The sequence below is a fragment of the Mastigoproctus giganteus genome, chromosome 5 (assembly GCF_048544385.1).
Source record: "Mastigoproctus giganteus isolate SK-2022 chromosome 5, ASM4854438v1, whole genome shotgun sequence".
NCBI lineage: Eukaryota > Metazoa > Arthropoda > Arachnida > Uropygi > Thelyphonidae > Mastigoproctus > Mastigoproctus giganteus.
This window is the reverse complement of record NC_143579.1, coordinates 207,024,696-207,046,569: the sequence shown is the minus strand read 5'-3', so window position 1 is coordinate 207,046,569 and position 21,874 is coordinate 207,024,696. Positions and strand designations below refer to the sequence as shown.

General features: G+C 41.2%; 1 protein-coding gene across 1 annotated transcript in view; it reads right to left on the bottom strand.

Moving 5' to 3' along the window:
• Positions 1-8,892, bottom strand: part of Hsdl2 (Hydroxysteroid dehydrogenase like 2) — a 91,120-nt gene extending 82,228 nt beyond the window's left edge. The window contains exon 1 of the mRNA XM_090374777.1: positions 8,605-8,892. Within this exon, the coding sequence (XP_090230903.1) occupies positions 8,605-8,618 (14 nt within the window). The 5' untranslated portion in view covers positions 8,619-8,892. The remainder of the gene's footprint in view (positions 1-8,604) is intronic.
• Between the last annotated feature and the right edge of the window lie 12,982 nt (positions 8,893-21,874).

Sequence of the window (21,874 nt, the reverse complement as noted above, 5' to 3'; positions counted from 1 at the left end):
AATTACTTAACAAGTACAGGTCACTGTTGAAAAAAAGCCGTGAATTAGGGTTCAATTTGAAAGTGTCTGCAATTCTGGCCAGACACGATAGGAGGGAGTATATGATGAGAGCCTTGTTGATCAATTCAGCCCTGAAAAGATTGTGCAAGGCTCAAGGGGTAGAATTTTTTTCAGCCTGGTCTGTACTTGTTAATAGGAGAGACTGCTTCTACAGGGATGGGATACACTTAAATAGAAAGGGTGCAAGAATATTTACTGATGCTATCGAGGCAGTGTTAGGTGAGTCTGAAAACTGATAGCCTGGAGGGGATACAAGGACTACTAGATTAACAATAGCCACTGGCAGAGGAGAAAGTGATTCTTGCACTGCTTCTATTGGAATGAGCAGCAGCCTGGAAAACAAGATGCAGGATATTTCAGAGACTGCTGGTAGTCATTGCGGTACAAGTAAACACATGGGTTGTGTTAGGGTAGCTTAGAATAGGAACAGGTGCATGTATACTTGCATGTACACCAATGCTGGGAGTTTGGTAAATAAATTTGATGAATTTGAAGTATTGCTCAAAACATCAAAGGCATATATTGCTGGAATATCAGAGACGTGGTGTCACACAGATATAAGGAATGCAGAATTGGAATTTGTACTTTCTTAATTACTGGAATTTCTTAACTATTCCAATTGTAAATGGAATAGTTAAGAAACACATAAAATCCAAGGAAGTGAAGCCAGTCGACATTACTGGACAGTGCAGTGTCGAGTCAGATTGGTGTGACATAATCATTGGGAGATCAAAATTGAGAGTAGGAGTGTGATATAGGCCTAATGACGAGAGTCTTATAATGGGGGATTTTAATTTCCCGGATATTGACTGGAATTTGTGGGCTGGTCACTCACACTAGCAAGGCTTTTGTGGATTTATTGGATGATTGTTTTCTACATCAGCATGTTCGGGAGGCAATTAGAGGGAGTAATACTCTTGATCTAATTATCAGTAGCGATTCTTCATGCATTAAGAATCTGCAGATAAAGGAACCACTAGGTGGCAGTGATCACAGTGTGCTGAAGGGGGATTTACTCAAAGAGGTAACTACCATCAGGGGTAATGGGAAGGGTTTTTGCTTTTGTAAAGGCGACTATGGTGGTCTGAGACAGTATTCAAATTCTATACGGTGAGACCAACTGATGATGTTACCAACAGCAAATTCAAAATGGGAGGCATTCAAAGAATTTATTTTGGAAGCAACTAGGCTTTACATACCAACTAAGAAATATTGTTCAAGGTTTAGTGTAGTTCAAAAGCTAATGAAGTAATGAGACATACTGTAGAGAAGAAAAATGCATGGGATACATATAAATTGGTGGGGTGACATGGAAGCCTATGATAGATATAAGCTGGTCTGTAACCAAGTCACAAAGAAGATTAGGCAGGCAATGGCAGATTATGAGAAATCTTTGGCAAAGGATGCAAAGAAAAACAGCAAAGAGTTTTTTACCTATGTAAACTCCAAAAGGAAAGGGATGAATCCGATTGGTCCACTGGATATTGATGGTTCAACTGTTGATGATCCTGCTCAGGCGGCTAACAAACTAAATGAGTATTTTGTATCTACATTCACACATGAGGAGTTATTCCGGGAGGGGAATGCCAGAGGTGAATTAAACTCTGGCAACGAGCTAGATGATTTGGTAATAACTGAGAGGAAAGTGGAGGAGAAATTGTTGAAGATAAACATAAAAAAGGCACCCAGGGTGGATGGGATCTATCCAGTTATGTTAAAGGAGGCAGCAAAGGAAGTAAGCAAACCCTTAGTCATAATTATGAAAGCTTCCTTGGACTCAGGGGAGGTACCCATGGACTGGAGATGTGCAAATATGACCCCAATTCCCAAAGGAGGATCAAAAGGAGACAAGTAATTATAGACCTGTGAGTTTAACTTCTGTTCCAGGAAAATTAATGGCGGCACTGTATAAAGGAGCACAGCAAGATCATCTAGACAAGACTTCAGTTATAGCTCAGACACAGCGTGGTTTTGTTAAGGGAAAGTCTTGCCTGACCAATTTGATTGGATACTATGATGTGGTCACAAAGGAACTGAATGCAGGGAATAACTTTGATATTATATATTTGGATCTTAGAAAGGCTTTTGATACTGTTGCACATGGAAGACTGCTGCACAAATTGGAGCAGTGTGGCATTGGATGCGAATAGCTGCTATGGCTAAAGGGATGGTTGAGTAGGAGAAGACAGAGAGTGGTAATCAATGGACACTACTCATCGTGGACTAATGTTATTAATGGAGTCCCTCAGGGTTCAGTGTTGGGTCCATTGTTGTTTTCTGTACTTATAAATGATAATGATGATGGTATATCAAGCTAAAATGTTCTAGTATGCAGATGATATGAAGGTTGGCAGGGTTGTTAAGGACACTAATGACAGTACGCTGCTGCAACAGGATCTAGAAAAGTTGAGCAGATGGGCTGAGAGGTGGAAAATGAAGTTTAACACTGAGAAATGTAAAGTACTACATATGGGAAGCAGTAACCCCAGAGTAATGTATCAACTCTGTGGTACTATACTGACAGTGGTAGAGAATGGAAAGGACCTGGGGATAACTGTGCAAGCAGATATGAAGTTTTCTGAGCAGTGCAGACAGTTTGCAAGAATAGCTCATGGTGTGTTGTCAATGATATACAGGAATTTTTCTAGCAGGGATAAGGAGGTGATTATCCCCTTGTATAAGGCAATGGTCAGGCCACACCTTGAATACTGTATACAGATTTGAAGGCCTCATTTTAAGAAGGATGTAGAGCTGTTGGAACGAGTACAGAGAAGGGCAACAAGATTAGATTAGTGAATGGAACAAAGGGTTACTCTTATGAAGAAAGGCTTAAGTTTTGCAAATTACAGTGTGTGGAGTCTAGGCACCTGTGAGGTGATCTGATTGAGGTGTATAAAGCCTTGAATGGTTTGTGCATGTTCAATGCTGATGGGATTCTTCCTCTTGCTAAGAATAATCACCTGAGAGGGCATAAATTCAAATTGAGGAAAGACAGTTGTAGGACAGATGTGCGGAAGTTTGCCTTTAGCCAGCGGGTAATTGGTTGGTTGAACAGACTTCCATCCTTTGTTGTGGAAGTTGATAGCTTTAATAAATTTAAGCCTGAGCCGGACAGGTATTTGGGACGAACAGAGGGGTGAAATGGGAGCATTTTTTTTTTTTTTTTTCGGCTGATGCTGCATAAGCTTGCTTTCTTGCATCATATGCCTATGCTAATGCTTACTGATCACATGACTGTTTCCATCTGTTAATCTGGAAACAGCTTTAGATTTCTTTTGTTAAATACGAACTACCGTTGTATTATGCATTAATAATTTCATATGCCACAATTTGTTTTTCTGCATAATAAAAGTTTTATTTGTAACTTTTTTCTTTTATAATATTTTGGTATAACAGAAATGGCTTAGAATGCCAGTCCACCTTGTAATATTCAATTATGCCCCCAGTTATAGAAATGTTGCCCACATTTGCCTGACGTGGTGTTCAAATTCTACAAAAAGTCTCATGTGATATGAGAACTGAAGGGCATAACTGAATCATGCAGGTACACTAAATAACATAAGAGGAACACTCACTGCATGTAATTAACATATTAAATTTTTGTAACTTAACCAACTGCAATAAGATACTAAAGAAAAACCATACATTTCGCTCTCTACATCATGATCTTCAATAATAAGAAAATGAAGAACTAAAAAATGTTTTGGTTGTTCATAATAATTATATACACTGATGTTATTATTATTAGCCATATGGTGCAAGGAAGCCTGAGGCTTATGCTGCACCAGCCAAAAAAAATTCCCGAGTTACCCTGAGAGAGAGAGAGAGAGAGAGAGAGAGAGTCAGAAGTAGAAAGGAATCACCAAGAAAGAGAAGAATGATGATATCCAGCTCAGGACCCTAGGTGTGCCAAGCCCATACTCACCAGATGTGAGCCCCTGGGGGGTAATGTGTTCTTATTTTATTTAAAAAAATTTCATTGCATAGACCACACTAAGTTAATGTTCAAATTATTTGTCCCACACTCAGTTATTGTCCCAATCATTATTCTCTATTTTTATTTAAACACAGCACTGTTACCACTATTAAGTCTTAGGCACTAAGACGCTGAGAATTGGAATTTGAAAAAAAACTGGGGGGTGGGGGTTTCTACACACACGTACAGAATGAGAGAGAGAAAACAGAAGGAAACCTTCTGCTGTGTGAAATGCACTAAAAACCAGACTGGAGTAGCACTCTTTTTCAAAGTATCTCAAGAGGGTCTATCTGGAAGCAAAGATCCTTGCTTCCAGATAGACCCTTGAGGCGCTACTGAAAGCCACTATACAAGAAATAAATCTCACAAAATACTTTAAGATAAAATCCAATCCCGCAAACGTTAATAGAAACAGAAAGAGACAGCGAGAGCAACCACAGCACATCCCCACAAATGACTTCCACTGACAAAATATTTAGACATCTTCTCTCCAGGCAGGTTACCTAACAATAATCTACCAAGAAAACTCATTTGAACCATACAGCAATAACAGCCCAATAACCAGCTAATCCAGCCACAAGAGCAACAGCAACCAGAATAGACTGCAAAAAGGGCTATAGACTGCAAGAGGGAGCCACCAAAAACAACCATGAAATATGCCAGCCAACTGACAACCACAAAACACATGGTACAGTGCTAAATAAACAGCCGACCGGGCTAGCCGAGTGGGTAAAGTACCTGCCCGGCAACCCAAAGGTCGCGGGTTCGATTCCCGCCTCGGGCTTGGATCAAAGTACTGCAAAAACCTTGGGAGGTGCAATATGGCCACAGAAGCCGATGCGCCAACAACTACCAAATCAAAAAAAAAAAAAAAAAAGCTAAATAAACACCTGATATTTAGTACTCATATTTATGGTAAAAGTCTTGGGATGGTCATATATTTCACCATCCCCCCCCCCTCCAACTGCCAGAACATGGGCAATCTTCGTAACAGGAAATCACCTATAAATGGAAAGATGCAGTCTTCCAATTCCAGTCCAAGATACTCTGGAACGTTAAAAATAGTCTTTATCTAATCTATCAGTCTTCATTTCTTCTTAGTTCCCACTAGTGCATATTTTCATTTATTTTATTTAATTTTATGTAAGCTGCTTTTATTTTTCAGGCATTTTTAATAATTTTTTTCTATTGTAACTACACCCGATAGGTCAGCACCCCTACTCATACACTTATCTAATATATTTGTCTATATATATAACAATGTTATATGATAGGGATATGTTCCCATCTTCAACCACCACAGAAATATAATGGGGGATCCATAAATTAATATTACATCAATTTGTTCCAACAATCAAAAAAAGCTAACTTAAAATTCATGGAACCATGTCCATAAAGTATAAAAATTATGAAGATATTTAGTTGGAACCGTTTCGTAAGGACCAGGCACACAAACTACAAAGAGTATCTTTAGCAGAATTTTACAAAGAAGATTGGGTATTACCTTGAATGAGAAGATCATTGGCATAAAGAATTTTAGAAAAGCCTCTATGAGCCACTTATCTAGAACAATGATCCAGATGAGTAGACCTAAAATGGAGCCTTGAGGGCAAATGGGCTATGCCTCTGGTGACAAGTTAGGTACCAGAGACATCTGCAAAAAAGTAATCAGAAATGTAACTTTAAGAGAGATTGTACAACAGGGTGGGGCAATCCAGATGGAAGGGAATAAGAAAGTTTGACCACCATAAGGAGACAAACTAATAACAGCATGGGTGTGTTAGAGGCCAAATAACGGCAATGAGTATAAGGAACAACTATATAGCAGCAAAGACTTTTCTGGATTTACTGGATGAATATTTTCTAAAATAGCAAATTAGAGAAGCTAACAGGAGAAAACAAGTACTTTTGATTTGATTATCATGCTTTAGGAATTTACATACAAAGGAACCAGTAAGCGGCAGTGATTACAGTGTACTGATGTGGGATTGACTTAAAGATATAACTATTGTCAAAGGTAAAGGGAAAAGATTTTGCTTTTATAACAGTGACTAGAATGGTCTTAGACAGCCTAATTTCTATGCAGTGGAAAAAATCAATGATCTTGCAATTCAAAATTCTATACAGAAAATGTTTGTGAAAGTAACTGTAGCAGCTACTAAGCTTTTTTATACCAAATATGGTTATTGTTTACAGTTTAGACCTAAATGGATGTCAGATGAACAGATGAGACCAGTGAGAGAAAAGAAAAATACAGTATATGGGATAAATATAAATCAGAGTTAAAAAACCAAAAGTAGGTACAAATAGTCTACAATCAAGTCATGAAAGAGGTTAGGCAAGCCTCTGGTAAAAAAAACACAAAGAAAGGTAGGGGTGATTATTTACTTCTTTACTTATGTTGACACTAGAAGGAAAGGATGAGTCACACTGGTCCAACTTTATTATTTTATTATTATTATAATTAGCCATATGATGCAAGGAAGCCTGAGGCTTTTGCTGCACCAGGCAAATAGAAAAAAAAAAAAAAAAATTTGAGTTACCCTGTGTGTGTGTGTGTGTCTGTGTGAGAGAGAGAGAGAGAGAGTCAGAAGTAGAAGGGAATCGTCAAGAAAGAGAAGAATGATGATATTCAGCTCAGGACCCTGGGTGTGCCAAGCCCATACTCACCAAATGTGAGTCCCTTTATTCCTGTTTCAGTAAAAATAATACAGTCACTGGTTAAAAATCAATCAGTATGGGTGTGCCATGCCCATACTCGCCAGATATGAGCCCCTGAATTGTATAACTGTTGGTCCTGTTCAAGTTGCTGACAAACCAAATAGATATTTTTCATCTACATTAGCACATAAGAAATATTTTTAGAAACAGGGATGCCAGAAATATATCAAATCATAACAGAGCTAAATGACTATGTGAATAAATAAATGGGAGGAAAATGAAATAGAAATTACTGAAGCTAAAAATAAATATTGTATATGAGGTAGATGGAATCTACTCAATTATATTCAATGAGGTAGCAAAAGGGATAAACAAACCTTTAGTCACAGTTATGAGAGCATCCTTGGATTTTGGAAGGTCCCTATGGATTGGAAATGTGTGAATGTCTTCCCAATTCACAAAGGGGAAGGGAATCACAGAGTGAAGTGAGTAATTACAGACATATAAGCTTTATTATTAGCCATATGATGCAAGGAAGCCTGAGACTTATGCTGCACCAGCAAAAATAAAAAAAATAAAAAAAATTCTGAAGTACCCTGTGAGAGAGAGAGAGAAAAGAAGAATCAGAAGTAGAAAGGAATCACCAAGAAAGAGAAGAATGATGATATCCAGCTCAGAACCCTGGGTGTGCCAAGCCCATACTCACCAAATGTAAGCCCCTTCCTGTTCCAGCAAAAATAATACAGTCACTAGTTAAAAATCAATATGCAAAATATAATTTTGACATCATGTGGTACTAAGATTTCAGGATATATTTTGATACTGTTCCACTTGAAAGAGTGCTGTACAAAACAGTAGTGTGGCATTACAGGAAATGTTACTGCTATGGATAAAGGGATGGGTAATTGGGAAAAGATACAGAGGAGATGTCAATGGACACTGCTCTTCTTGGATTAATGCTATTTATGTAGTCCCCCAGCATTCAGTGCTGGTCCCATTGTTGTTTTCAATATTTATTAATGATATTGATGAAAGCATAACAGGCTTAATGTCTAAGTTTGCAGATTATACAAGGATTAGCAGGGTGATTAATGACACTAACAAAGGTATGCTACTGCAACAAGATCTAGAAAAATTATGCAAATGGGCTAAGAAATAATAGTTGAAGTTTAACACTGACAAATGCAAAGTACTGCATAGGGGTAGTAGCAGTTATGAAAGTGGATAGTTAGATCAAGTTAAAGAATTAAAAAAAATTATTATGGAGGATGAACGAATGATATGGATAAGCTTTTCTCTCCTCTTTTTTTTTTTTTTTTTTTGCTGTTGCTGTATGGGCTTGTTTCCTTTTATCATTTTGCCACTACTAATATTAACTCACAACAGAGAACTTGTGCGAATATAAAAAATTATTTATTAAAAAGTTATCTGTGTATATATTAAAAAAAAAAAAAAATTGGAAGTTGAAAGTGTCTATGCGAATGTTCCCTAGAGTCTCACAGAGCCAGGTATCAAATAATTGAGCAACAGGCTTTCAAAACCACTACTGCATCCATAGCGCGATCATGTTTTTATATTCACATTAATCATACTTAATACGTCCTTTTTATGTTTCGCATATTTTATTTTATCAAAACACCGTTTTCGTAACACAAAAATAATACGAATCTGGAAAAAAAAATGTTAGGATCACAATGAATTTGTAACGCCCCACAAAATAACGGCACTTTCACAAGTCTGAGAAAAAATAAAATAAAACTAGTTTTTTTATTATGGTATCTCCAGTTCAAACTATTAAAATGCAACATAAACCACAACATTTTAAAACTTTAATGAATCGAAACATCACATGACGAATGAAGGAAATGTACAATATTTTCGGACAAATCTTTAAAAAAAAAACTTACCCAGTATTAATCATGACTACAGATTATTTTCTTAATTCTTCCAAATTCCTTTATGGTGATCAATGCAGAACTTTAAAAAAAAAATTAAGGTTTATTCTATATTATTTATTTTTTATATTCCTTAATTTTTCCCCCCAACAGCAGGTGTCTCACCCACCTACTTATCAACTCGTAAAGACTAGATTAAACTCCAATATTTTCTTTCGTAAATCATTACAACACACACAAACTGGTTGAATCAGTACAAAGTTCAAACGCATAAAAGCGCCTGAAACGCAGTCGTCCTGAGTCAGGTTACGACCACAGAGTACTCTGTGGACGACTTTTCGGAGTTCAGCCTGGAGAAGGCTGCTTTCGTTACATTCGGTTACGCTTTCCTAGTTTCAGCTGTTAGTCTTCGGACAACACAAAATAGATAAACCATAATAAAGCTTTACAGATCGAGGAAACGAATATCAAATAAATGAGATGAATATCCTTCGTGTTACCGACTTGACAGGAAATGTAACTTTAAAAAAATAATAATAATAAGAAGAAAAACACCCTAAACCAGTGTTTCTTTGCAGGCTTGCATAAATGAAAACTACTTTCTAACTTCTCTCTCTACTCTCTGAATAAGTATCCCAATCGATGTGCCCGATCCTTTACAAGTGTGGCGCGAGGTTAGGAAAAACTCCATTCGTTCAATGGTAACTTAGGTTCACTACATAGGTGTTCCATGAATTTAAATTCAAGTATCAATTGGAAAACACTGCCCTAAACTCCTGTGGCAGGAGATCTGCTTTTTATTATTATAATTAGCGATATGGTGCAAGGAAGCCTGGTGCTTTTGCTGCACTAGCCAAAAAGGAATTTCGGAGTTACCGAGAGAGAGAGAGAGAGAGAGAGAGAGAGAGAGAGAGAGAGAGAGAGAGAGAGAGAGAGAGATAGTCAGAAGTAGAAGGGAATCACCAAGATAGAGAAGAATGATGATATCCAGTGGGCCCTGCCCATACTCGCCAGATGTGAGCCCCTGAATTGTATAACTGTTGATCCCATTCAAGTTGCTGACAAACCAAATAGATATTTTAGTTTGAGATGTGTCTCCACCCCAGGGACTCACCACATGTGGCCCCTGGGGTGGAGACACGTCTCATTGACTCTTACCAAAGTTTACACTTCTAAAATTTTCTTCTCTCTACTGTAGTGGTTCATTGTTTTGGAAACCGTAAGCATGCAAAGAAATACGCCATTTCACTGTTCACTGGTGTTTTTTAAATATTAAAATTTCTATTACAATACCTGTCCGGTTGGTAGCACCAGGAATATTCATCGTATAGATAAAGTAAATCATTTGCTTAATCATATCATTATTTCAGGCCATGAGCTAAACAATTTTGTGTTCCTAACCACCCCCACTCCCTTTTACATTATCTAAAGGTGTAAAATGTAATAATGAATGGTAATCTTATACTTTAGCATCGTTATGGTGTAAGATAATGTTTTCCAACCTTTTTTTTTTTTTTTTTTCAGATACGGATCATTTGTATATTTGAGGTAGAAACCATGGCGTTATTTGGGGAAACATTAGACAAAGCACCCTGGATAGAAGTAGAACGGAAGAAAACGAAGGAATACAAGAGATGAGAGAGTGGGAGATTCGAGAAGAAGAAGTAAAACAGTCGATCAGGAATACCCACAACTGGCGAACCCCGGGAATTGATAACATCTACAACTACTGGTACAAGAAGCTGACCTGCACACACAAAAGCAACTAGCAGAGCAGTTCACTCGAACGATAAGGCACCCGGATACAATCCCGAAGTTTCTCACGAAGGAGTCACATATCTGAAGCCTAAAGACGAAGATACAAGAAACCCGGCGAAATAAAGGCCAATCACATGCCTCCCAACGATGTAAAAGTTTCTGACCAGCTGCATAACGAAAAAAAATATCAGACAACTTAGAGAGTTAGAACATAATGGCCGAACAGCAGAAAGGATGCAAGTGGAGGAGCAATTAACCATAGATGCTATAGTTATGAATCAAGCCTACAAGAAGCACCGCAGCCGATATACGGCCTGCATTGAATACCGCAAGGCCTTCGACTCCGTTCCTGATAGAGACCCTGAAGATCTACAAGGTCAATCCGATAGTGACAAACTTCCTAGGAGCAACAATGGCGAAATGGAATACCACCATTAAGGTCGAGAACATCACACCCAGTCAAATCCCCATTAGAAGAGGAATCTTTCAGGGAGATGCTCTGAGTCCACTGGTTCTGTCTAGCACTCAACCCGCTATCCATCACCCTTAACGGTAGCAAGTATGGTTAAAACCTCAAAGAAAGAAGAAAGAACCTGTACACCTCCACCCACCTGATTTACATGGAGGACATCAAGCTCTATGCGGCAACAGAGAAGCAACTGCAACTTCTCCGGATCACCGAAGAATTCAACAAGGACATCACGATGAAGTTTGGTCTAGACAAATGCAAGACCCACACACTGCACCAGGGAAAATTGGTTGGCCGAAACTACCAGCTGCTGATTGGTACAGAGATCCAGGGTGGTTGTAATATCTGGTATTACTGTTGGTCGAGGAACTCTCTGACTATTCAACAAGTGTTCAGGATTGCGACTTTCTGGAGTTCCTTGTAGGTGTTCTCTGGGAGACCTATTGCTGCTAGGCTGCTATTTAGAGACTTTGGTACCATAAAGGTAGTTGACGCGATGATCGGGAATGTCGATACTTCTTGCATATGCCACATCTCCATGACCTCATGAATCAGGTTCCTGTACTTCCTAATTTTTTCCTCATGGGTTTTCTGGACATTGTTAGTGTTGGGTACAGCAATGTCAATCAGGTAGGTAGCCTTTTCCATCTTGTCCACAAGGGTTATATCCGGTCTGTTGTGCGGGATGGTCTTATCCATTATTATGGCGCAGTCCCGCTTGTGGGTTCGGGTCTCTAGTACTGCTTGGGGGTCGTACTTGTAGTATGGTACACTTTCTTTGGTCAACTGGTATTTCCTCGCTAGTTTCTGATGTATTATCCTGGCAACCTGATCGTGTCTATGAGCGTACTCAGTCTGGTTGATCACCTTGCACCCCGCGGTGATGTGTTGGATCGTTTCTGAGGTCAGCTGGCATCGTCGACATGTGTCATCTGACATCCCGGGCTCCTTTCCGATGTATTTTCTATAGTTTCTGTTGTTTATTATCTGGTCTTGGATGGACAGCATGAATCCTTCAGTCTCGGAGAAGAGCGTCCCGCTTTTGCGCCATGCATTGGAAGCAATGTTATCGATGTGATCTTGATGGAGGTCATTGTAGTGTCTCCATGGAGTGTCTTCTTTGCCCATCTTTCTAACTTCGTTTCTTGTACCGTCTGGGCAGGAGGGGGTTCCTCGCTTAGAGTGGGGTATACCACTTATAGAAGTAGAAGAAGAAGAACTCGTTATTGCATACAAAAGGCACACGCCGGACAGATACCCTTCACGGCTACAAGCCAGTGGTTTACAGTTAAGGCTAATACAATGTAATAAACAAGGAGGAAAAAAAAAACAATATTGTTGCTAATTATAAAAGTGTAGGTTATACATTGGAAAAAAATTTAAATATTTACACATCAGCACGTTATCAAGTTGAATTATTCTCCAGGGAGCAGTCCTTTTACAATGCTGGAGTCATTGAGCAGGCGCAGAAAGTTGGAACACTGTGGTGATGGATCCATGGCAGTGAGGGACAGATCCTTGGGAGCAGGTTCTAATGTCCTGTGACGTGGTCCTAAGAAGGAAGTCAATGGAGTATGTTCTGCCTGTATTTTTTATCCGTTGAGAACTTGTAGAGGTCGCCATCCAAGGAGTGTATGTACTGTAGCATTGGCACAGGTAAGAAACGATCGGATAACTTTAACCGGTTTGGGGTGGCCTGAAGGACTGGATTGGCCCGCAGGCTTGGTACTGGGATTGTCCATCTGCTTTTAGCCCAGAAGTCTGGTTCCGAAATAATGCCAACCATCATTTTTACTCCAAAGAGGAGTCTTCTCTCATGAATAATGGCAGGAAGACGTCTGATGTTTAGAGCTGCCGCCATCTGGGTGGTCCTTGGTGCAGGGGAAAGATGAAATTTCCATATGGCCCACTTCAATAGCCAAATTCCAGCCAGCAAAAATCCGTCTCAGATGCGTTGTGGCAGTTGAGGTCCAGACTTCTGCCCCATAAAGTATGACCGGATAGACACATGTCTTAATATATCTGCACCCAACAGCCTGGTCATGGACATGCATAAGTTGTTGCTTAAGCATCCACTGGAATCGACAGAACTTTATTTGCAGATGGTCTATGTGTGGTAGAAAGGAGAGCTTCTGGTCAAAGATAACGCCGAGATCGGTGTGTTCTGAACATCAGAAATCGCAGATCCTCTTATATTGGATTGCACCATGTTGGGTTTGCGTTTGAGCGAGAAGGTAAACTGTTTCTATTTCTCAGGATTGATGTGAAATCAGAAACCGGAGAGGAAGGCTTCGAGGTTCTGGATTTTCTGTCCAATTAAGGCATTTGTGTAGTCAGCAGTGTCTCCCGGGTTGATAGCAGTGAACAGCTTTATATCATCAGCGAAGGTGATAATATCAGTTCGGCCCGTCACGAAAGGCAGAAGAACAGCTGAAAACAAGATACCAGAGAGGACGCCGCCTTGTGGGACTCCGGCTGTAATAGTCCTGGTGTAGCGCAGATTGCCATCTCGAATAATAATGGTCCTCTTCTCAAGCATTGTCTGAATGAAGCAGAGTACGTCTCCCCCAATGAGGTAATACTCACGTAGTAGCCTTGCCAACGCGTGAACGGATATGGAATCAAATGCTGCCTGGACGTCGATATAGGTAACGGTGATTTCCAAACCGGCCTCAAATGCGTCGAGGATCTTGGTAGGGGTAGTGACTATATTTGTAGCGGTGGATCTTCACCGGGTGGCATAGTGGATCTGGGGTGGCTGATGTGGCATTATTTGGGTGGTTAACGTTTTCAGAAGAGATTTCTCAAATATCTTTAATAGCTTTGATGCAGAAGAAATAGAACGGAAGTGACTGGGGTGAGAAGCAGAGCGTATTTTTGGCAGCGGTCTTACTAGATAGACATGCCACATAGGAGGGAAGAATTTTTTGATGAAGGATTTTGTTCAATAACAACAGACTGGTATCAACAATAAATGTACTCGGGGATTTCAGCATAAACTTAGGAATCCCGTCGGCGCCGGATGCGGCCGTAGGTGCTAAACTATTTATTGCATAAATCAGCTGATATTTGGTGAGGAACTGAATTTAAGGGTCTGTTGAAATCGGATTGATTGGGAATTCCATTGGTGTAGTGGATTCTGGCTGAGGGACGAATCTAGTGATATGGACCAGCCAACTGCTCAGATTGGGTGAGTCGATGGGGTCCTCTGATTTGCTTCTATGGAAGGGCTTCCCCTTATTTATGGTAGCGTCTGCATGGGTAGCACAGTGGTATCGTCACCGTCCTCCCCACACCGGGTGGAAAAGGCCAGGGCTCGAATCCCGTCGATGACGCGAGGAACTTTAGTGGGCTTTTTTCACTCCGTGGCTGAGTTAGTCGGTCTCAGGCGTAGATAGCAAGGTTTTTCCCTCAGAAACTGGGATTTTTTCGTCTAGCAAAACAGGCAAATCGACCAGAGAACACAAGCAATTTACAGACACGAATATGGGTTAATGTTAATGTAATCATTTACGGGTAACACTAATATAGTAATTTTTTTTTTTTATTTATGGTAGCCTCTAAGTGAAGTTTTATTGCCTCCCTCTTGTTCCTAATAAAAAGCTCCCTAGCTAGGGAGAAGGCAGTTCTGTCCGAGGGTGAGCCTAGAGAGAGAGAGTTGTGGCTATCCATCTTGTCATTAGGTCAATTCCGAGTTCAGGGTCGCATTCCTCAAGGCCATCCCATGGGATTGCCTGGGCTGCATAAACACACCTTTCAGGATTGAGGTATTTGGGCGCTGTAATTGTTTTGGCTGTGATTTTTCCTCCTGCCAGAAGTGATGGGCATTTCTGTTTGCACAGAGAGAGAATGATGGGGTTATAATCAGACTGTATGTTGCTTGTCGGGTTTTGATTAGCTACACAATTTGCTGACGCGAACACGAGGTCCAATGTGCTAACCCCTTGTCAGTGGTGTGCTCACCAGTTTAAGACCTAATATGTGTAGACACTGACACACTCTTCTCTTGAGGCTGCCCAGGGTATTTGGGAGATTGAAATCCCCACAGACGACGTGCCTTCAGTGTTGAATGGAGATGGTTAAGCAGCCAATTGAGGAGTTCACCAACTATTTGTGCGTCTGGAACTGGTGGGATATACACTGCGACAATGTCGAGAGAACCGTTCTGGCTGTTGTTGTTTTTAGGTTTTAGTGTGACTAGAACTGCCTCGAAAGAATCGGACTGGCTGGATACTGAGTGGAGGATAGAAAATACCTGCTCATTGAACAAAATTACAACTCCTCCTCCCCTGCGGTTTTCTCTAGACGTGCACACCATCTGATATCTTGCAAACCAATTAGAAGAAGTGTTTCTTCACTAGGATCAAGCCATGTTTCTGCGAAACAAACCACGTCCATTGAACTGGACAGCAAGAGCTCCTCAACTTCATTCAATTTGTTCCTCATGGATCGCACATTTTGAAATAGCGGGTTGGAATGAAGCTGTTCTCTTGATCTTGACGACAGATATACAGTCTGATCCGTCTGTGATGCGTTGCTGGTTTTCGTTGTGTTGAAACGATGACAAGATCGTAAAATTCGGAGATAGAGATGCCGGAGATATTGAGTGGTTTTCAATCACCGTTGAGAGCCCCCTTTCTGTAGGTATGTTAAGGGCGAAATATGGAATTACCTTTTTGCTATGGCCAATCCGATGTAGAGCAGTTCGGTTGTTAGTTAGAAATAAAGATACATCGTCTAGTCAAAGTCTGGACTGTTGTGGACACCTCTCAGGGGATTTGAGGGTATCGTTTCTTTTCTCTTTCGTGTTTCATAAAATGGCCTGATGATGGTACCGAGGGGCCATTTGGTACACGTTCCAATCTTTTAAAACTGGCTTCTATCACAGTAGATGCGAAAAGAATCATACTATGTGCTACGAGTGTTCAGGCTCTGAATCTTTAAATCCAATTGGAGTCCCTCAAACAGTACATCGGTGACGAGGTTTGCTGACGTGTCTGGGACCAGACATGATACAATCAAACTACTGGGGAAAAGTCGGAGTGATGAACAAACCAACCCCGGGGGCTCACATCTGGTGAGTATGGGCTTGGCACACCCAGGGTCCTGAGTTGGATATCATCATTCTTCTCTTTCTTGGTGATTCCCTTCTACTTTTGACTCTCTCTCTCTCTCTCCCTACCTCCCTCTCTCTCTCTCTCTCTCAGGGCTACTCGGGAACGTTTATTTTTCCTGGTGCAGCATAAGCCTCAGGCTTCCTTGCATCATATGGATAATAATAATAATAATAATAATAATAATAATAATAATAATAATAATAATAATAATAATAATAATCTATCTATCTTCTGTCTATCTTCCTTATGGCCTGGTGGAGTGGTGCTGTGTTGTTCTCGAAGTAATCCTTCAGGTTAACTATTGCTGTTTTCTTTTGCTCTATCAGGTCTATTATGCCCCTTCCTCCCTCTTTCCGAGCAATTGTTAGTCTCTCCACTGATGACTTAGGCGGTGTTGGTGGCTCTTTGTCATCATTGTCCTTGTCTTTCGCATGACATCTTCTAACTCGGTATTAGTACAATCTATGACAACGAAGGGGTATGTTAGTACTCGAGCAGCATAGGTGTTGATGGCTTTAACTCTGTTCCCTCTGTTCAATTTTGCTTTAGGAAGGCTTCTGAGTCTCTGATGATATTTTTTGGTCAGGCACTTCTTGATTTACTTGTGCTATAACTGCTGAGCCTGCATCATCCCTAGGTATTTGTAAGTCTCTCCTTCTCTCATAGCTTGGATCTCTTTAAAAGTCAGCAACTGGTAGTTTCGGCCAACTAATTTTTCCGGGTGCAGTGTGTGGGTCTTGCATTTGTCTAGACCAAATTCCATCCTGATGTTCTTGCTGAATTCTTCGGTGATCCGGAGTAGTTGCTTCTCGGTTGCCGCATAGTGTTTGATGTCATCCATGTACATCAGGTGGGGTGGGGTGAAGGAGTACAGGTTCTTTCTTCTTTCTTTGAGGTTATAATCATACTTCCTGCAGTTAAGAGTGGTGGATAGCGGGTTGAGTGCTAGACAGAAACACAGTGGGCTCAGAGCATCTCCCTGAAAGATTCCTCTTCTAATGGGGATTTGACTGGTTGTGATGTTCTCGACATTAATGGTGTTACTCAATTTCGCCATTGTTGCTCCTAGGTAGTTTGTTGCTATTGGATTGACCTTGTAGATCTTAGGGGTCTCTATTACTCAGCTATGAGTTACGGAGTCGAAGGCCTTGCAGTAATCGATGTAGGCCGTGTATAGGTTGCGGTGCGTCTTGTAGGCTTGCTCCATAACTGCGGCATCTATGGTTAATTGCTCCTTGCATACTTTGCTCATAAGCTTGCATCCTTTCTGCTCTTCGGCCACTATGTTCTGGCTATCTAAGTGGTCTGATATCTCCTTGGTTATGCAGCTGGTCAAGATCTTGTTCATCGTTGGGAGGCAGGTGATTGGCCTGTGTTTCGTCGGGTTTCTGGTATCTTCGTCTTTAGGCTTCAGATATGTGACTTCTTCGGTGAGAAACTTCGGGATTGTCTCCGAGTTCCTTATCATACAAGTGAACTGCTCTGCTAGGTGCTTGTGTGTGCAGGTGAACTTCTTGTACCAGTAGTTGTGGATGCTATCAATTCCTGGGGTTGGCCAGTTGTGGGTGTTCCCGATCGACTGTTTTACTTCTTCTTCTCGAATCTTCCTCTCTCTCATCTCTTGTATGTCCTTGGTTTTCTTCCATTCTCCTTCTATCCAGGGTGCTCTGCTCTTATATCTTACTTCACTGCTCCAGATATTTTTGTCCAGAACTCCTCGATCGTTTTCTTCTCGGGTGGACTGTTTCCAGCTTTCTCATCTTCATTATTTCTCCCAATTTCCTGTAGAAGGCTCTTTGGTGCTCATCTAAGATTCAGTTGTTTATAAACTTTTTATCTGCGCAAGAGACTGCGCAGATAAAAAGAGAGCTACTCTGGGAGCTCTCTTTTTATCTGCGCAGTCTCTTGCTGAGTGTGAGGAGGTTCTGCTTCAGTGTGTCAAAGTATTCTCCTATTCTCTGATTTCTGGCATCAATTTTTGCTGTGGACCCTGTCCTCTTGAGGATGCTCTTCACCTTTACAATCGATTTATTACTTCTATTATCCTGTTGGTACTGAGTCAACTGACCCATCTTGACTCTTAATTCTTCTATCTTCTGCTGAAGTCTTCTTTTCCAAGCTAGCGGTTCCTTCTGTTATCGGTTCTTCTGCTGCTGGCCTCTCGTTTCTTTTCCATTAATCCTAGTAGCTGCTATGGCAGTACAGTATACGACTATGTGGATAGCCTCCAGCGATGCACCATTGTTGTGGCATTATTTGCCGATTGAGGTGGTCTGTTACCAGAGGCGGATTTAACGGCGGGTGCACCGGGCGCGCGCCCTGGGCCCCGACTTCTGAAGGGCCCACGCAAAACCCCAACAAATTAGTTGAATATATTAGTTCAACTAATAGTTAAATTAATATGTTCAACTATTAGTTGAACATATTAGTTTAACTAATATGGTACCATAGTTCAAAACTTTGTGATTATTATTATGCTTTATTAATTATATTATATATATATATTATATTCAAATTTTATTGGAAATAAAACATTAATAGTACATAATATTTTTTATTTATTTAAAAAAATGGTTAACATGTATTTTTATTTTCCGTCTCTCTTTTTTTTTAAGGGGCCCAATATTTTCTTCTGCGCCCGGGGCCTCAACCAACCTTAATCCGCTCCTGTCTGTTACTCTCTACAGGATTTTATTTGGCCTCTGCTTAGGTATCACGTGGGTTCTTGTGGACCCCATTCCTTCGAATTCTATTAGGGCCTTCTTCCACTCGTCTTCTATTCTGGATATCATGACTTCGTCTCTTTCCACTTCAACTACTATGAGTTGTATTTCTTCTTGCTATTCCTCCTCTTGTTCCTTGGTATGATATTCCTCCTGTGGTTCCATATTGACCATGTTCTTTGTGCTTTGTAGTTGATCGCTGACATCCTGCTTGATTTTTTTCAAGATGGCAGGATCTATTCGGTTCTTCTTCGTGACGATGGTCCTTCTTTGGTCTGCTAATCGCTGCTCGGTGACCTGTATATCTGGGTATCGTTCGAACCACTTGGTATGCAGTCGCGATCTGTACATTGTCATATCTGTCGCTAGCCTGGTTATTTCGTAGTCTGCTCGCATAATGCACGTATTCATTTCAATGCTTCACTTCATGCATTGGCATTTTCTTCCTTCCTGGGTGGTTACTAGCGCAGTTGCGAAGGAAGCACTTCCAGTTGGTGGGGCTGGATAGTCTTGCCCTTCTCTTGGGGTAGCCTTACGGGGGACAGCACCACTTGCTCCACTGTCTTGCTCAGGAGACTGTCTGCAACGTTTCGAATCGACTCCTCTGCATAAGGCCTGAACGCGAGTGACTTTATCCTGCGCCACACTCGATGCAGTATGAATAATATTTCTCTGCGACATCGTCAATCTATGGATGGTGGACTTGTTTAGCTTCGGCTTATGTCCAGTGGTTTATTTTAATTTATTTTAGTTCACGCTAGCGACACCAGATTGCGCCCCTATCTGCCCCACCCATCACTCTTACATTGGGGAAGGTAAGTCCAATGGGGTAACGTTGGCGATGTTTTTTTTTTTATTATTATTATCACCATTTTAATGTTATTATTATTATATCGGTCTCCCAGTGTAACAGGGCAACGTTCGCTTCCACTAAGGCGGGATTCTAACCCGGGTCCATCAGGCTTGTAGTCCAGTTTTTTCTCCCTGATTGTGTAATCCACATCGTGACAGGTATTGCTACCAAGTACACAGGGTGGTTGTTGTTATGTCTGGTATTATTGTTGGTCGAGGAACTCTCTGACTATCCAACCGGTGTTCAGGATTGGGACTTTCTGGAGTTCCTTGTAGGTGTTCTCTGGGAGACCTATTGCTGCTAGGCTGTTATGTAGGGTCTTTGGTACCATATCTGTGGTTCACATGATCGGGATGGTCGTTACTTGTTGCATATGCCAAATCTCTTTGATCTCCTGTCTTAGGTTCGTGTCCTTCCTGATTTTTTCCCCTTGGTTTTTCTGCACGTTGCCAGTGTTGGATACCACTATATCAATCACATAGGTAGCCTTTTCCTTCTTGTCCACAAGGGTTATGCCCGGTTTGTTGTGTGGGATTGTCCTATCCGCTATTATGGCGTGGTAGCAGTACAGCTTGCGGGTTGGGGCTGCCTGGGATTCATATTTGTAGTACGGTACACTCAATTCATCGCAATATCCTACTCACTGTGACCAGAGCTTGCCGCACAGTCAGTAATATTGCCCTGCATGTCTTAGCAGGTACTCTTCCTCTGGACCTGAAGGTTATTCGTTGTGGCCTTGCATACTGCATAAAGAGAGGAATTCCCACCACCATTCTGGATATGACACTAGATCTAGCTAATGATCCAAAAAACGAAATCAAGCAGATTTACTCTAAGCTCTTCCAGTTTTGGCAAAGATCTTGGGAGCAAACAGCCAAAGGTGAAACAACTAAAAGATTTCTTCCACAAGTTATGATAACTGCACCAAAACCTCCTCTGGGGTACTCACCAGGCCTCCAAGTCTCGTTCTTCCTCACTGGTCATGGATCGTTTGCTGCATGCCCTGGGTCTCACCGATTCTCCTCTCTGCACATGCGGTGACAACGAAGACTGGATTCACCTCATGTATAATTGCCCTCTTTATGATTTACCCAGAAGTCTCCTAATTACCAGAACTGGAAATATACCCAGTGGGCAGGAACATCTCTAATGTAATTGACGAAACCAACTACAAAGCCTTCACTACTTTTGCCCAGACTGTATTTGAAATGCGACAAATTCACCTACAGCAAACTGTTCAGCGCACCCCCATCTTATAATGAACCCAAAACTCAATTCACAGAACATATTCTTAATGGAATCAAAGAAAACACCAACAGGATATTGACCTTTATCGTGACATAACAGGAATCTCTCAACGTTCACAAAGGAAACTATCTTACAAACCCACCAACTCAAAAGGACTTTTCTACATTTGACACAAAACTCCAAGCAATCCTTGAGCTTAATGAATCCATGTGCCTCCTCTTATCCCCTAAGAGAAGATGATCCAAATCTACCTAGTGTGGGACACTGTTCATTGCTTACAAGTAACCTTTGGCTGAAGAAGATTTTAATTGCTGACGCTGGGCCCTTGCCCAATGTGGGACCCACTCACTTGCTGGCACCTCTTCTCTTCGAGGTGTAGGACAATATCTGGTTTTCCTGCTTGAGTAGGAACTCACATAAATACTCCTCTGGGAGTGGGACTGGCATTTGACTTGTCAAATGCAGGGTCATGCCATTAGGCAACCTGACTTTGTGGGTCACTTGACCTCACAATCTTTTCTTTTTTTCCTGGTGTAGGGTGGGCTCCCTCCTTTTTGGGGGAGCCCACCCTACCTCGTCCTGTTTCTTCTGCTTACCTTCTTTTTTCTCCTCAATCTCATCGCAATATCCTACTCACTGTGACCAGAGCTTGCCGCACAGTCAGTAATCCTGCCCTTCTCCTATCACCCCTTCTCCTATTTCAAAAAAGAAATTTTTTTTTTTGCCCTCCCTGGGAAGCTCAGGCTAACCCCAGGGTTGGCCAGCCAGAGTTCTCTTCCCACTTACCTGGTCCGGCTCCCAGTGCCAGTGACAGTAACTACCTTTCTGTGGTGCTCCACAGACTCTAGGCTAAGCGGCCAGACGAACAACATAACCCGCACTAAGCAAACATGAACATACACTAACATATGCTATCTGGCCTTGACAGTACTGTCTTACTTCACAAGAGATCCAAATGCGGAGTTGAATGTGCGAAAGCACCGGTGCTGCTTGTCAAAAAACACTCTCACTTTCTTCGAACAACTGGTATTTCCTTGCTAGCTTCTGATTTATTATTCTTGCTACTGGTCGTGTCTATGAGTTTATTCGGTCTGAGTGATCATCTTGCATCCCG